The 17,890-nt window shown below is 40.9% G+C and overlaps 1 protein-coding gene across 5 annotated transcripts in view; it reads right to left on the minus strand.

Annotated features, from left to right (window-relative positions):
* RFX4 (regulatory factor X4) overlaps positions 1 to 17,890 on the minus strand; it is a 98,284-nt gene that overhangs the window by 68,525 nt on the left and 11,869 nt on the right. For 3 of the 5 annotated variants that reach the window (XM_074825317.1, XM_074825316.1, XM_074825318.1), the window contains 2 exons: positions 10,094 to 10,180; positions 1,817 to 1,877 (listed from right to left, as the gene is read on the minus strand). In XM_074825317.1, coding sequence (XP_074681418.1) covers positions 1,817 to 1,877; positions 10,094 to 10,180 — 148 coding nt within the window. Of the gene's footprint in view, positions 1 to 1,816; positions 1,878 to 10,093; positions 10,181 to 17,890 lie in introns of those variants that run through there. The other 2 variants (XM_074825322.1, XM_074825321.1) reach the window with 2 other exon arrangements.

Genomic DNA, 17,890 nt, shown 5'->3' on the forward strand with positions numbered 1-17,890 from the left:
TTGGTATCCTGTTTGAACTGTGTCGAAGTTGTGCTGCTGAATAATGGAAAATAATATCTCTATGACATTTCATTATTATTTTAATAATTTTCTCTCTGTAGTCACTCCCTTTATTTACTTTACTTGAACTTCTTAAACAGTACTTTTGTGATACAAATAGGTACAAAGAAGCAATAATTCAGAACTAAATGCCTTTATTTATATTTGCACATCTCATTATTTGCACTGGAAGTGTCTGCAAGTTTCCACAAGGCAGAACACTGAATACTTGCAGTAACCTGTTCTAAATCAAACCCACAGATCTTGGAGTTTTTAAATCTAAAATTTAACTGATCACCTTCAGAAAGCAAATACAGATGAAATAATTGAAATGTCTTTATGCATATTTCACAGAATCACAGAATTCCACAGGTAGAGAAAAAGTAAAATTCACTGAGTGAATTAATCTTTGCTGTTCAGTTAGATCTCCCGAGAGACTGACAGAAGCAGAAAAATAATTTTGCTAACATTTTGCTAAAAAAACCCACATTTTTTGCCAATAATCTTTTCACCCAGAAAATTATGAGAAGTAATTCCAGGTGAAGTAAAGGCCTTTCTTTAAATGAAACAAGCTAAGGAGTATGAGTTTTCAGATAAGCATGCTCTGAGGCTTGTCCGTAACAGAGCTCTGTTCTGCCAGATAAAAGGAACCTCCTGAAAGATGCATTATCACCTACAAGAATAAGAAAGTTAGACCAGAATTAAAAACCTAAATTAAGGGAAAAGTCAACAAAAGTCTAAGAGATAACCTATAGAAAGGGATGTCAGAAGTATAAGTAACATTACAGAACATGTAGACTGCAATACTGCTGTAAATCACGGTGAACAGCACTTGTTCATTTTTCATAGCACAGTAGATTGCTCACTACCTGCCGACCGATGCCCAGCCCGTTCCCAGCTAGCGATTCCAGAGGAGGGAAAATCCTGTAACCACAATCCCAGAAGAGAGACAGACAGCTTCCCGGCCAACCTTCATCTATACACTGAGCATGACGCTATAGGATATGAAATATTCCATTGGCCAGTTTGGGTCCGTTGCTCTCACTATGCTCCCTCCCAGCTTCTTGTGCACCTGCACACGGGCAGGACATGGGAAGTTGAAAAGTCCTTGATTTCTTAGCAACAACTAAAAAACATCAGTGTATTATCAACATTCTTCTCATACCAAATCCCATACTGAATCCAATACACAGCACTATTCTAGCTACTAAGAAAGAAAATTAACTCTATTCCAGCCAAAACCAGGACACTAACTCACCAATTTTTCTCTCCCCATCCTCTCTTTTTCTCTTCCTAATTACACTTCCTTTTTTCCCCTCACTACATTTTCAAGGGGATTTTGACAAATTAATCAATCCTCAAGCTCCCTCTCTTCTTTTGTTGTCTTCTACATTAAATTACAGACATCTCATTTCAGTAAAACAGTCAGTAAAGGTGGGCTTCATCATACACTGCAACAAATGTGAGTCTTGAAAAATATTCTCAGTACTAGTTTTCTTTTTGAAATAAATATAACTGATGACAAACCATAAATCACCAGCTGGCAAGGTGGCAAACAGATATGCCAAGCAGATCTTCTAAACTGTATCAAGAGGTTTCCTATGTTCAAACAAATCCCATAAGAGTAAGACATTTGTTAAGAAAAGCTGTACAGGATACTAATGAGCAGATTAAACACATAGAATAAGATGTCCAAGACCTCTATTCACTTTAGCTGGAAAAAGTATAAGAAAAAATACTAACGAGTTTTCTTGATTTTTTTAAACAGGCATCTTACCATTGCAGTGTAGCTGGAGTTGAATGTGGTTTTGATGCTCTATTATTTTCTTTTTCCTCATCTGTTAAGAAACAAAAAAATACTATGTAATTTCAGTGGGAATTGCTCAGGCATTTATGAACTGGTAACGAATTATCTCATTAAAAAATGTTTTCAAGTGCCACAGCTTTCTCAAAATATTGGGTAAATTGTGGAAAGTAAATAATGATGTTCTCTAAGCTGGCATCTGTAGATACTGCTTAAGGCAATAAACCTTGCAAACATTACTGATAGCAGGAGCAGAGTGGTGCATACGAATAATGACATTAGAAAGGACAAATTTATATAAAAAAAAAAGTAACTCTTAGACCTCTAGCAGCATGTCAGAATATAAAAACACTTTCACCTGCTTTAAGCGAACAGTTGCCTTACCCAAGTTTTATATTAGATGAGGCATTTAACCTAACAGGTTTCATCCACTGCTGTCATCCTAACATATAATATATACTAGATGTTTATAAATTTACAAAGATTAATTCTGAACAAGAAAAACTGAAATTAAAAACATTCTATAATATACTTTATTCCTCTTCAGATAATTTTTCTGATAGTACTCCTCATTAACTATTTCTGAGGTTACTCCCTGATTTGCTGACTTGCCAAAAATTTGAGTAAAAGATGAATAAAGAGAAAGATAATTAAAATAAAACTCTTAAAATACTGGATTCTTCCTAGTTCACATTAGTTCTTCTGAAACAATTTAGAAGTATGCATAGAATAATTCCTATTAAATTGTGATTTGTGAAGCATATAAAACATTCCTAGCTGAAAGCTGAAGTGAAGCACAATCAGCATCTCCAGAAGGGTATTTTTTGGGAAACACTACTGTATCAAACACAGTTTGATATTTTAACAACTCTGTCCCTGATGAAAGCATTAAGTGTAAATGGCTTTGATACCTAAACAAGTAAACCACTGTGCCTCTACACCATGCTGCAAGTTTCATTTCTTCATACAATTAACTTTTAGAAGTTATTTAAGTGAGCCTTTAGGATGCTGAATCTTAAGGGAGCCAGGCTGTCTCCTCTGAACATCAGAACCCATTGACAGGGCTTTTTTGCAGTCCCAAGAACTGATGCACACCAATAAAACCCCACTTTGGAAAATGCTGTCTTCAGCCATCACACCACAATATTTCTTCCATTACATATAGGGCAAGTTGTGTTAACTGAACATGCTTTAGCCTGCGAGGCTGGTTCCCTGAATGTCAGGAAAACCCAGATTTACAGTTACCCGCAGACACTTCAGCAGCCCCTCTTCTGCATCTGCATGACAATAGGCCTCTAATTATTGTACTGCACACTCCTTCCCTGCCTTTCAGGGGCCCGCTTTTATTCAGCGCATAGGACCAACATACACATTTCAAATCACTTTTAAATTGTGTTTTTCATTTGTTTTTCCTAAACAAATGGTCAGCATGCAACAAACCTTCAGCATGCAGGGCTTGAATGCTGAGCGGCCGTGACTGCCACAGGCCGCTAACGCTTGACAACAGCCCCCGGCCTCGCCGGCGGTGGGACGAATGCCTACTCCCTAGCAGAGCCATGCAGCACAGATTTAAAACACTGGGGTGGATAAAATAGTCGTGGCTGTCCCCTCTCAGAACACCTACCACTTTCCCCTTCTTACCCTTAACTGATCGCACAGACACCCTAAGAAGAGCTTCCCTGGCTCCAGACTTCCCTGAGGAGAGGCTTGGGGAGGATAGGGTGGCCATGTCTGTCCCCCTCTGTGGCGGGAAGAGCCTTCTGGGTTAAGTTTCATGTTTTTCCAGGCAACAGGGGACGAGTTAGCCTGGCTCAGAGGTGCAACAGCCCCTACTGGGAGGGCAAGTGAGCCCTGGCATGGAAGGCCCCATGGTTGCCATGGAGGGGCAAGAGGCAGGTGGCCTGATCAGAACCGGGTCCAGTCCTGCATCCTGATGTGTCTTCCTGGCCACTCTGGCCAGGAAAAAATTAGGCAGCAGGGCGGGGAGGGATGCACAGGAGTTATGTCAGCTTCCTGGGGCACACAGGCAGCTGCCTTCACCCACGGGCAGGCTGGCCTGGCCTGCCAAGGCCCTGCGGGTGTCCAGCAGCCGGTGGCCTCCCAACCATTCCTGAGGTAAAAGCGAAAGGGAGATAGTTATGAATGGTTCATCTCAGCAAAGTGTTGCAGGGCGTAAAGTACTGGCTGAGAGTGGGGAGGGTGGGCCTTTCCCCTGCTTTAGTAATGAAAATTATGGCTGGCAGTCATGTGGGGTGGGCAGGCCTTGCCAGCAGGGACCCAAAACACAGAGCACTGCAGTGCCTTTCTACCCACTGGAGAGATTCAGGCCTTTGCTGTTGCAGGGAGGGAGATGTCACAGTGAGGTACGACCACCAAAGCTGCTGCCTTTAGGTATCAGCAGCATGTGGGGGCCCAGTTCTGTGCCCCACGACCTTCTTGTTCAAATTAAGGTTATTGTCTCCCAGGTGGAAGTCATCCTTTTTCTTAATCAATATTTTCTAAGTCAGTGTCAAAGCCTACCATCCACTGGTTTAGGTTCAATATACAGTTGGTTTCTACCTCACTGGAAATTGTTTGGGGGATGCAGACTGGAAAGGCTGGAAGCCACTGATCTAAATAACTAAGGTACAGAAATTGTAAACCTCTGCCTGTGAAACCAAGAGTTACTACTCTCCCCCTTCCTGGAATAAAACTTTTGATTATCTTTCTTGATTTAAGGGGGTTAGTATTCAAAGGTCTGTTCTTAGAAGGCTTTCCTGTGCTAACTAGACTTAGTTTTCCCCTGGATATGTGGCTGTCTATTAGACATCAAGCCAACATCTAAATTACACAATATTAGAGTGTCTACATCCCTTCCATCCCTCCCCCAGCTGTTTTTCATTCACATTAAGAGTGAGCACCTGTGAGCAGATGCTTTACATAACTTGCCCTCAAACACACCACAAGCCAGCCGTACTCAACTCCTCCCATGTAAGGATTTGTTTTAACAACACAAACTAACAATAAGATCATAAACTGCAATTTAAATCTTCCTCCTCAGGAATGTCTCCTTCCTGGGGATCCTTCTTCAAGACTCTTCAGCATCATCCACTGACCATCCCTTAAACCCAAGAAGGAGAATGATGGACTTTGAACTTACTAAAAAAAACTTCTTTAAACAACATTTTCCATCAAAATATTACCCATCGAACAATTTGATTTTCAACAAAACCACATTTCTCCCAGTTAGTGCTTGTGTACCCAAAATCAAGTCTCTGTACAAGAAAACAGAACATGGTTTTTTTTTTTTCTTTGCCAATGCACCACCTGTTAGTCAAAATGTTTCTCATTTTCACAAGGTGTTGGCTAAAATATATATTTTCAGAAAACATTCACTTTTTTATTAAACAGATGGAGAGAATTGTACATGGTATAGGAATGGAGGGGACCTAGAAATAAAAACTTTCAGTATTACATATACAAGAAATTTATTCTACCTCATATAGTTTAACAATATAATATCAGATAATTGACGAGCAGAAAATAATAAATAACTGTATTCCTTATATTTTTAGTTGGTAGCAGGGCACTTAATGGCTTTCCCATTGAGCAGGGAATGTTTTGTGTAACTCTTGACTCAGGTTGGATGCCAGATCTGTTTGTACAGCATGGAAGAGGTAAGGAATGTTTTTTCCTGTCATTTTATCAGTCCCCATCAGAACAACACTGCATATTAAAATGAACCCATACCTTTCAAGATTCAGTACTTTTAGAATCTAGTATATTTTGTAAAGAAAGGAAATAAAGACACTGAAAAGTCTTCCTTCAAGGCATGGTCATAGCTGACAATTCTTCTGTGACAAATGCAAAAGGACTTGAAGTAAAGAGGAAAAACCTTGCTTCTGATGCACAGCTGCAGGTGTTCACACCTACGGCAGCTGCACAGCACCTCAGGGAGAGCAGAACTCACTCCACTGCCAGCAGAACTACCAGTGTTCCAAGGAAAGATATCTTCAAGGTACTTGGTTAGGTGGGAAACCTGGTACTCATCCCAAGCTGAAAGCAGGGAAAAGCTTAGACAGCTGCAAGTAAAACTCTCAGCACAGAAGAGGCCTTCAAAGATATTAAAAACTGGGATCATCAATGTACTAGAAAAATAGTATTTCTTGGCTCCCAAAGATATCAGAAAGTCTTTTTCTTCCCAAACTCTGTGGAATTTTCTTTGCCAACAGCTCTGCCTCTCTCCTTTCAAAATTCTGTCCCAAAGCCACCAGAGTAGAGTTCTGTTTGCATCTTGTGCATATGTTTGTGACTTTCCCTGAACCCCCAGTAGTATCCTCTAACTTCTGCCGTCTGATTTTAGGTACAGCTCGAGGGATTTCTTGCTTCTTGGAGCAAGACACGAAGAGAATAGGAGCTATGCTCAGCACTTCTTTAAGCACGCTGCCTTAAACACAGTAAGCGAAACGACTCAAAGGGAAGACCCTGCATTAGTACACCTTCTTCTAAAATGTTGATGTCAGTCTGTCTGTCATAACTAAAGTGGAGTTAAAGTTCTGCTTTCTACCGTGGAGATAATAAAAGAGTCCTGTACTTTCCAGTGCTGCCTGCACATGTCTCAAAACCACTAAGGAGCTAACATATTATTAGTAGCTTTATATGGATAAAATCCTTCCCTTAGTTCAGGTAGCTCCACACCTTTCAGAGGAATAGCCTCTTCCTCTGTAGCCCCTCCTGGCCAGGTTCTGACTGTTCTCAAGTGATTTGCCCTTAGCTGAAATTAAGTGATAGTAAGAAGCTACCTTGCTTCTTACATGTAGCCATAAATAAGAATCAGGCTACTCAGCATGTATTCTGTGCTTTTAAAATAGTGGGATTTTTTTAAAACCCTCTGAGAAACATGGGAGCATAGTTCTAACTGAGTAGGTATGATTGAAAATGAAAGAATTTCCCCCCAGGAAAATTTCAATGAAATCAAATAGCTCTTTTTTAAACATTTTTTTCAGTGGAAGAATAAGAGGTTTAGTTCAAACAAAAAAAGAAACTATTGGATAAATCTTCTATTTCAGACAGTTTGAACATGGATTTTGAAGTGCAAAAAGTAGTCTGAATCTCTTCTTTTATCTCACATGAACTGTCTACACATTCACATTTCTAAATATGCAAAAAAATTTGGACAAGCAACCGTTCCATTTCATGACTTAACATCATGACTCCTTCCCCAGGGACATGAAGTTGAAACTTTCATAATCCTGGAATTGTATTCTTCCAGACCTCTATTTCAGTTTGAAGAATCTGGCTCAACACAAAGTACACAGAAAACGTTGTGGGGTTCTTTTAGTTATTAGATGTAAGGTTGTACCATTCCCTTTTCCTATGGATCTTTTAAATAACATGTAGAGTGTGGTGGTGGAAGGAAAAATGTTTAAAAAAATGAAAACTGAAATAAAATTCACCTAGAATTTTTATATTGGAGTGTAAATATAAACTCTGTTTTGGGAAAGGTCATAAAAGGTTCCAAGAGGGTAAGAAGTGCACCAGAAAGCAGCAAGACCATGGGAATCCACAGCTACAACTCATTGCTTCCCTTCACAATGTGATGCAGGTTCAAGAGGCTGGGATGTGTCTGAGAATAGAAGATCGCAAAGGACCCCTATGGCCTGAAGTATGGTTCTGTAGCATACTTCAACTGTAGAAAAAGGAGACCAGCAAAACTATTACTCTTGTCCTAAAACCCTACGAAGTCTAAAAACATACAGGAAAAAAAAGTCACATGAGCAACCATGATACTGAGTTAAGAACATTATCAGTTCACAGTGCAAATTCTCATAGTCTTCACTGGATGCAAGGCCAAAAAAACCCCAAAACACCACCAAAACCACATTTTCTGTGGTAGAGTCCAGCCAACAGCTACTCAATGTATTTAGAGACAAAAAAACTAGACAAGAGAAAGATGGATGATGCCTTCTTTTGGCTGCAGATGAAAATTGGAGGTCCATTGACAACAGCAATTTGACCACCGTTCTGAAGAATTCAGTGTTACATAGCTTTTCTCAAAACGTTTTGCCTCCTGCTGTTTGTAAATGTGTGACAGAGGCTGGACAAAGAGTGACACAACGGTTTGGAAATTTCTTGGTTGGTGTGTGGGCACTGTTAGAGAAATGTTAGAAAGATCTCAAGGGCTGGAAAGGAGCACAATGATTTCTAAGGTGAAACCTCTAGTTCGTTCTGGATTTCACAGATTATTGGTCTTCTTGCTGCTGGGCAAGTGGCTTATTTTTCTTTCCTACTCCTTCCTTTTCACCCCCTCCCCTCCCCCTCACCCCCTAAAACAAGGATGACTTTTCAGGTGGATTAATGCTCTTATCTGCACCGCAGAAATGCTGGTATCAGTGCAAAGGAAGCATCTGGAAGAACTGGCTATTAAGAAGGAAGCTAGATGAAATCAGCGCTCACTCTCATTTGGGTTTCCATTATATATTGTGACAACATCTTCTGTGCACAAATTGTGGGATAAATTAATTTATATATTTATTTTATCAGTTCCAAATTTGCCACCTTACATTATCATCGCTTGCCCCTTAATTCCAGTAAAACAGAATGAACAACCGTCCTATCTTCCCAATGCCATTGCCTGAAATACCTCTTCTTGCTCACCCACACAGATCCACTTCTTACTATCCTTAGGTATGTGGAAGTTTTCTCATGCTCGCATTTACACTGAAAGCACATATAACAAACTACCACTAGTTTCGCTACAACTTATTTAGGGTAACAGATCTAGAACGGAACGCAGATGGAGACTTATAATTATGACTTTTTTTTTTTTTTTTTAATATAGCTAGTGATGCTAAATAATTACCTTGACAATACTGTCTTGAACTGTGAGTCTAAGGAATAGTTCACTGAAGTCAATAGGGCTGAATCTTGAATTCTGACCCTATTAAGAGTCTGAAGTCACATCTCATTCATTACAGATTCTTCCCATCACTTTCTCAGTAGCATCACAGTGAAATGAATTTCTTAAGTCTCACAGGTTCTCATAAAATGCAAATTAACAAGCAGATGTTTTTTGGATTTCAGTGCAATTCATTACAATTTTATTTTTAAAGAGAAACTAAGTTCTAATTCCTTAATTTTTAAAAACAAAAAAATCAAACCTGTCCAAGTTTTATTGTCTGTCTTTAAGGATTCTTGTCCACTGTTCTTACCTTGGTAGTCATGAATAAATACCATGTTTGTAACACCTCCTTTCTCCTTCAGAAGAGATATTGCCTCAAAAGAGATCCCTGGACAAATAAGAGTAGGGCCCCAATACACCAAATTCTGGGATCCACTAAAACACTGTGCTGCAAGGCATGTAGTTTTACTATGACTTCAAAATAAAGTAGTTTTCTTAAAAGGCAAAAAATGTAAAAGGGACATTCAGCAATTAAGAAGTTATTAAAAATAAATTTTCTAAACTTATGTGCTTGAATATTATAAAAATGTGAGTCTTTCTGAATTAAAGAATTAAGGTCTGCATTAATATCTTGTAACATGAACTAACATATGAAGTCCAGAGAGGAAAACTAATGTGGAGTATTTTGCTTCAGGCAAATTAAGTAGAATAGAAATTGCATGAACAGGGAAAATTAAATGATAAACTAAAAATTGTCCTACAATTTTAAAAAGAAACAATTAGGTTATTTTAAGGTATTTTGGAGTCTTTTTAATTACCTGCTGTTGAAAATCAAGATCTAAAATTACTGTAACTAGAAAAGATAAGAAAAATAGCTAAAATCAGCTAGATTTATAATTTTCCTCTCTATGACTAAAAAGGAAGCAATATCATGATTTAATAGGCTATTTTTTAAATCTGGTGATTGCTTAATTCTCAAAAGAAAAAATTTATCTGTATGATTTGATTGAAAAACATTGTATTGAAAACCAGCACATTTTTTCCTGTATTTCAACTGCATGGTGTTCACCAGTGAAAAGCAAAACAGATGGTTTTACTCATGAGCTAATACTATCAGCACATTTCAGAGGTCATCCAACCTTTATTCAGTGACACACAAATTCTTCTGGTTGTTTTAACTAACAGATAGTATTACTTCCTTTTAAATAATGCAAAATAGCAAATATTCCAGAGGAAAAAAAATTAATAAAACTATTGGATGTGTCAATTGAGTTGGCTCTTCAGACTACAGAGTACTAAAAACTTATATAGCAGGAAATTAGAACTTGGACACGTTCACATTCATTTTAAATGAATGACAAGTTACTTACTTTCATCGTTAGAAACATTCCCCAGAGAGGTGTGACTGGAATAACGTTTGTTTTCACTTTCATTGAGACATCGTTCAATCCAACTCTCTGCAAAAGAACAAAGATGCTCTTTTTTTGTGTTTGTCTTTGCATAAGAAATAAACTCCCAACATATACAACTAAAAAAAAGCACTGGTTTTCAGCAGATGGTGTTCTGTAGCATTTCTGTTAAAACATGCTCAGTCTGAGGTTATTTAGCAAGAATATCCTTTCTTGCTTTCAAACTTAGCTGTTGCTTTTTAGTTTCATTTTTTGTTTGTTTTTAAACGACAGAGACTGAAACACTTCCATGTACATAACAAAGCTCCTCAGGATATTCTCTCCCCTCCCAATCACATGATACATTTAAAACAAAAAATCATCTCACATGGGCAGCTGAAACACATAAATTGCATTAATTTCTAAGTCTTAGTCTGGCAAAGACTTATGTACTCCAGTATTTCCACTGGTTTTGAAAGGACTCTTCATATGTGTAAAATCAAATCATTTATGTGATTTTTTTTCACAGCAGGGCTCAAACTGTGCTTTCTGAAGTCCAGTCCTACGACGCCATTCACCCTGGTAGAGTCCCAGGCCATACCAAGATCTTTTCCATGCTGGTACGAGTCCAATGTAGCAACTCAGCAACCACTGAGCTACTCGAACCTTTGTCACTCTGCGGCGGGTACTCAACCACTCCTGTCCCCACTTTCTATTTTTCTTGCCAGTCAGATGAGGTACAGCATTACACTGATCTGACTCTGCTGTTCCTCTTTCTGGAAGCTATAATGTACATCCCCTGATGACTTTAGAGGATGCACCAGGCTCAGCAGAGGCCTTCAGTGCAAAAGTTGCACCTTCCTATATGTTTCCTTGGACAAAGTATGAAATACAAGTCCTTGAGTTTGCCTGGAGCCCCTCGATACTGCTACAATAAACTGACTTCCCTCGTAAGACTATTTTTCAAGGGCATGCACGTGGGCAGATATGAACTTACACTCACAGAGCTCTCTGGTCAGAACAGATAGGTGGGAAGGCTGCAAGGTAACCCCACAAGTTATGACATAAAAAAACCCCACTGAGCAAAGAGATGCACAAGAAATAAGGGGAAACAGGCCTTGCTGTCAGCAAACTGCCAGAGCCAGAAACACCTTCAAAGACACAGAAATGGCTGCAGATTCTTTTCCATAAGCCACCCTCCAGACACATCAGGCTACCTGCACAGTGCAGGCAGCAGCCTGCTAGCCAGAGAAAACCCATCACAGCAGCAGGCTTGAAGTGTCTTGGGAAAGCTGCCCATCTGGTTTATAGTAAGTAAAAGTTGGTGTGACTTCATTTCAGCACTAGATGCCAATAAATAAATGTATGAATAGTCATGGCCAAACACATCCTATAGAAAAAATGCCTTTTAAACCCAGGCAGTTGCACAAACTTGTGTATATTCCTCTGTACACACACTCTCCACTGCTGCACAAACAGAAGGGCAATGGCATCTGTGTACAACTTCAGAGTCTGCTGAGAGCCCTTCAGAGTTGATTTCCAGGCCCTGCCATGAGACTCCAGGTACGTTGCTTTGTGTGCTTCTGTTTTTCAGGAGGTTGTGGCAGCTCCAAACCATTCCCTTCTCTCTGCCTGTTTGCCCGCGTATGCGCAGCAGGACCACGCTACGGTGCTGCCTTCATCAGTACAAGCATGTCCCTGTGTGCGTCTTCCTCATTTGCCATCGAACTGCCCTGTGCTTAAGGAGCCTCATGACTGCCTCCTCCCTATAGCCTGCTCCTTTGAGTTACTTCTCTGAAAATCAGCAAAAATAACTCTTGTTGTCAATAGATTTTTCAGGATATTTCTTCTCCCATCAAATTCAACACAGCCTTGTACAAAAATCAGTTTAAGTTTGCTGACAGAGCAACTTAAAACTTGCCAGTGAGGCCTGAGCTGTCTAATTGGCTCCTGCTCAGTTACTAACCCACAAGCCTGCCAGCAACTCTAACTTTGAGGCTTTCCCTTCTCATGCTGCTCAGCTGCATCGGGTGGGGGTGTATCACCTCCTCGTCTAAAGGCCAACACGATATGGCTGCTTCATGCCAGATTTCTTTTACTACCCTAAAACAGAGCGAATAGTATCTCTTCTTTCCCATTTTAGTACCATGAGCTGGGAGACAGGAGCTTGGATCCTCACAGATCACTACAAGGTGAAGAGAAACTTGCTGCCGAGGGTAACATCAGAGAGAGGTGCAAGAAGCCTTGAGAAAGATTACCCTACCTCCTCCTCCTCCTCCTTTCAGCGCACAGCCATGGCTGTATATAATTCCCTTGGCTCTGAGCCCAGCTGCAGGGAGTAAAAGCAAAGGCGGCTGCCATTAGCGCCAAGGAGAGACCGATGCCCAGCTCTGCCCTTTCTTTTCCTCCCAGCACCCAGAGCTGGGAAGCTGGGACGCATCCTCTTCCCTCGGCAGCAGGGAACTGGCAGCAGCCATCTTTACTCACGTTCCCTGCTTAAGTAGTAAGAAAAAAAAACTTTTTAGGTGTCATTTGATAACAATTTTCACCATCCTTGTTCACGTGCTGTCTCTGATAATTGCGCATATACCTCTTTTTCATTGGTAAAGCAGGCAGTTTACACTGCAAGATATAAAGTCTCTGGAGTAGGGCGCAGTTACTGTTTAATTATGTGCTGCAGCTCCTTTGGTCCTGAATCACCCTGGTTCAACTCGCTGCAGCCTGAGTCTGGCTTTGTCTTTGTGGCCTTGCATTTAAATTGCTGATAGAAATTCTTCAAGCCTGAAAAGATACATGACCTGTCTGGCAGCAAAGAATGAAGAAAACTAACTCTTTTGAGCAAAAATGTCAGGGAGTTTATGGCAAAGTTGTCAAATTATTTGGCAGGTGACAAAATGCAACAAAACTAACCAGCTATTTAAAGGCTGTATTATCTCATAAACCAAGTGATGTAAGTATAAATAAATATTCTAATAAATACCTTCATTTAATAAGTAGATATTTCTTACTGCTTGTATAAAGAAAAAAAGTTTTTACAAAGCTTTTAACTCTCAATATCAATAAGAAAGCCTTCAGGCATTAAAAGAAAATACAACCACAGTTTTGCTGAAATTTAAAATATTCCCTTCAGGATCCCACAGACTCCAGATATGATAGCATCTGCCTAAAATAAAACAAAAAAGAGAAAGAGGCGGAGCAAACAAAAAGTCAAAACTAAGTCTGACTTTTAGAAGTTCTTTCAGAGTTAATATCATTAGATCCTGCCCCAGCCTAACGAACCCACTGGGCAGAGCCCTGCACACGTCGAACGCTCCTGTCCTGACGACACACACCCGGGTGCACAACCCGGCTGCACTGGGGCCTGTCCACTGCAGAGCTGGGGGAACAGACCCGCAGCTAAACCGCTGGTGCCTCGAGGCTGAGGTCTCATCCCTTGCTTCCAAGGCTGACCCCAATCACACTACAGCGCTGTTCTAGACAAGCCGTCACTTGGTATGGAAAGTTTTATGCAATTAAAGCCTAAATTATTGCGCTTGGACCTTAAAAACTTCTCATAGACAGGATTTCACATCAGGAACAGTCACAGAATAATGGAGAGTTTAGGTGGTGATTAAGGAGAAGTGCCTATCAGACCTGAAAACAATGATGAATCATTAACACAACATGCAGAAAACAGAGATTTCTAGTGGGAAGTGATTGTGAGAGCAAAAGCAAAAACATCCTGTCTCATACAGGGTGTATTTTTACTTGCTGCATTTTCAGTGTATCAAGTCTTAAGGCATTTCCTCTGCCTGCTCTCTAGGACTCCTTCCCACTCTGAGCCCCAGCATACCGTACCCTCCGTTGTACCAGCACACTCATTTGAGCAAGGATCAGCACTAGCCAGAAAACATCTAGGCAAAATAAATAGATTAATCCATATTTAGTAGCAATATGTTGTGTAGTCACATACTTATACCTGTACTGCGACACAGTATGGAAATTATTACAATCTTACTAGCAAAGAATGTAAATAAGGTGTATTTAATGGTGTTTTGAAGATGTACCTTTAAATAGTGTATCAACTATTCAGTTTTGCAAAGATCAAATTGAATTATCATGAAGCACACAAACATGTCCCTCAGTCTTACAATTTTTGTTATATAATTTTGTATACCACTGAATACAGATACATTGTATCTTCTGCAGGATTCCAACATGAGGGAAAGGAAATGGCTATTCAAATTACAATAATTTTTCCTGTGTCAATTTTCTGGCAGAATAACTTATGATGACACAAACAAAAAATATAAATTGTTCCCAATGAAGTGCTGAAAGATGGGTTTAAAAGAACTATGAAACTACTTCTGGCCTTCATTTTGTCCCAGCTCTTTTTGATCCTAATCTTGCTAAGACTGATACATCCACTGAACCTCAAGCATGAGAGTATTCCTCTTCCATTAAATGTACCCACCACACTTTTAACAACAGAAATTTAAACTGAGCTTGCTCTCAGAAGTTGGCAGAACAGAGGCCTGCATGGCTTTCCCTTGTGCCCACCAAGGCTCTTCACACCGACAAGAGTATTTTTATTTGTATGGTGCTTCAAACACTGAGCTGGGAAGGCAGGCCTGGGACTCCCCAAAATAGAGGCAAACGCATGAGAACTGCTCAGGGGCAGGAGCTTTCATGAACTATCAGAAAAGAGAAGCATGAACTGCTTTTTAAATATATCTTTGACAAATTATTTTGACAGATTATCTCCTTCAGAAGGAAGGGTTTGCTCCTGGAAGACACCTTTGAAAGTCTTCTCCCTCCAGAGCCTCAGCTGAGGTGAGAGAACACAGCAGAGGTGCCTGTGTACTGCCAGTACATTTAATTTGTTTGTGTAATGGTTATCGGCTTAGCATATTTGCAGCCCAGAAAATAAACCATTCATTGCTCCCACATGTGCATGGCCATAGCCAGAGCAGTGTGAGAGCCACCTGGGCTTCGCTCTGCGGAGGGGAAGAGGAGGTGGGCCTGACCACAGCCGGCAGTGCTTCTGCAGCTGCTGTCCTGCCAGGAGGGTTAAGAGCTGCTGCCGTTAGCACAACCTGTAATCACAGCCTCTTCTGGCCTTTGAGAGGCACCGTGTCCTGCTCGGCACCCAAGCAGGATGCCAAAAGCAGCTGAAGGGGCTGTGCTGTGCAGCTGGGAGGTGAGCACACCCAGAGCCTCTGGCTGCAGCCCTGTGGGCATGTGTGTGCATCCTGAAGGGAGATTAAGAGATTTTACGGGCAGAACGAAACTCTGTGGTCACCTAATCTGAGCTGCATTTTGTCTCACCTCATTACCCTACTAACTGCACTGGTTTTACCCAGTTATGCCATATCCTCTGATCTGGATGTGGTCATATCACTGGCATAACTGTGAATCACTATTTTTCACTGAAATTGTACAAGATGAGAATCCTCATGTTCTAGAAACATAGCCAGGGCTTGTGGTAATCACAGTATCAGAGCCTGCACAATCACCACACGCTTGTTTCACCACAGCCCTAGCAGTTGCACAGAAATCCCTATCCTACACCTTCAGCTCTAGATTGGCTCCCGTACTCCAAATTTTAAAACAGTTTGCCAACAAGCATGACAATTTTCCTAGTGCTCTGCACAGGGACCAGCATTTCTTCCACACAAGTTTGCTTGTCACTGAAATAGAGCTACCTCTAGAAAACGAAATAGAGATTTGCCAGGACCCAAACTACTACCCGAGCTATGTACCAACTTGGATGGTGCAGCTGTAACAGTCCAACTCCTTCCTTTTATTCACAGCTGCTCTTGCAATTTTTTCCCATTTCTCAAGGTAGATGTAGGAAAAAGTAGAAAGTAACTGTGAGCAAAGGTATATAAAATGTAGATAATGCAAATATAAAGGACCACCAAATTTTAGTGGATTTACAAGAGGACCTGTTGGAAAAATGAATATCCAAAAGTGATGACAGACTTAATTTTACAGTTCCTGTGACAGAGGAGGAACTCCTGTCATGCATATGGAGTCTTAGCACCCCTCTGAGTTATTTGTTCGTCGTTCTCAGAGGGAAGAGTTACTCATCTCCTCCTGCAGCATCTCTGCCAAGTGTCTCAGTACCAAGCTGGCCAGCAATACCGCCTAGCTGCTCATCTGATCTGTTAGGCCAAGAGAAAGTGGCTGCAAACAGCAGATTTAGCAGGCAAGAGCAGCACCTCGAAAGCTCAGGAGACCGACCAAACGTCACAAAACCTCCCTTTTCCAGTTTGCTAGCCCATGGTACTAACCAGATACCATATCTACCACAAATTTTTTCAGTGGAGTTGATAGGATGATATTCTATATTTTTTCTTTTTTAGGAAAACCATCACTGCCCTGACAGCTGCTTCTGTTGTATGTCTCAGAATAAATACCGACGTCTGCATGATCCATTGAGGCTTTTCTCTGAAGACCTTATCTTTCTGAACATGTTCTGAGACATGCCACCACCCGACAAACCCTCTGTTCATGCTGTCTGTGTTGCACCATTGCTGTGGACAGAGAACTTCTAACCTCTACAGCTGTTAAATTCATAATGTCTGACTAGTTTCTGCTTTGACTATCCCTTAGTGTGCTGCAAACGTGATTTCTAACTGCCATATGAATGAAAGTAAAGCAAAAAATGAGCCAGTACATCTAATATTTTCTCTAGTGCAAGTGAAAACCACACTTTATAATACCTCAATGTCTTGGACCAATTGGTCATATCAACTTAGAAGACAAACTGATAGTTTAAAACTGTCCCTTAAAGGCAAAAGAGACTTTTGTCAGGGGAAATGATTAGGAGATAAACCTGAAGTCTGACCCTCAAACTATTAAAAGCCTGCTCTAGTACCTGCTGCACATAACATCTGCTCTGACTAGAAGCAGGATTCATGTTCTGAGTCTCACACCTTGCAGCACAGCACTCCTGGTTACAGGCACATCTGCCACCTGAGAAGCGTAACACTGCTGCAGTGCTGTGAAGGCTGGTTACAGCAGCACATTCAAAGCTTTAAAAGAACCACACTGCTTGAAAGAAGGCAAACTAAAATCACTTTATCTCCGAAATCTCAGTGTACTGTAAAACTAAGACCTGAACAAGATCTTCTAGCTTGCCCTCTGCACAATGTTATGAACAACTGTGTGCCTGTAACGCCACTGGCTCCCATGGAGGGCATTAAACTTACCAAAATCAACTAAAATCAAGCAGAACAAGCTATTAGAGACAGCTAATCACACACACGGGGATTTTCTAAGATTTAGGCTTTCATAGATGGTGTAATCTCCCTCCTCCCTATTGTGAAATGAAAGGTTTGTGAGACCACATCAGGGCCATCGTCCAACCGCTGCTCCGACTACTCCATCGCATTGACGCTCCTCCTTCACAAAACAGCTCCTCTTTGACCATCGAGGAGCCACACAGAGCCTGGTTTTGCTCCTCGCTGCCTCGTTCAGTGCCATGGGCTGGCAAGGCACGTATCCCTCAGTCAGTGCATGTGAGCTGTCAGGAACATCATGCCAGTGTCCTCCTTGGTCCTGCATAGCCATCTTCTGTTCTTCCAAGAGACCTGCTCCTCAGGGATGACAGTGACACATGGCCTTGGTGCAGATGGTAGAGCCGCAACCCTGACAAGCTGCCAGATACCTTGGTGTTTTGTTTGCTAATCTAACTTTTTACTTCATCTCCAACAGGGGAAAATGTCGGGCACTCTTGTTGCAGTCCTTTCTTTTGTTCTCGTTCCTTGGCATACAGTTCTCTTGGAACTATTT

Source organism: Strix aluco, chromosome 5 (assembly GCF_031877795.1).
Source record: "Strix aluco isolate bStrAlu1 chromosome 5, bStrAlu1.hap1, whole genome shotgun sequence".
NCBI lineage: Eukaryota > Metazoa > Chordata > Aves > Strigiformes > Strigidae > Strix > Strix aluco.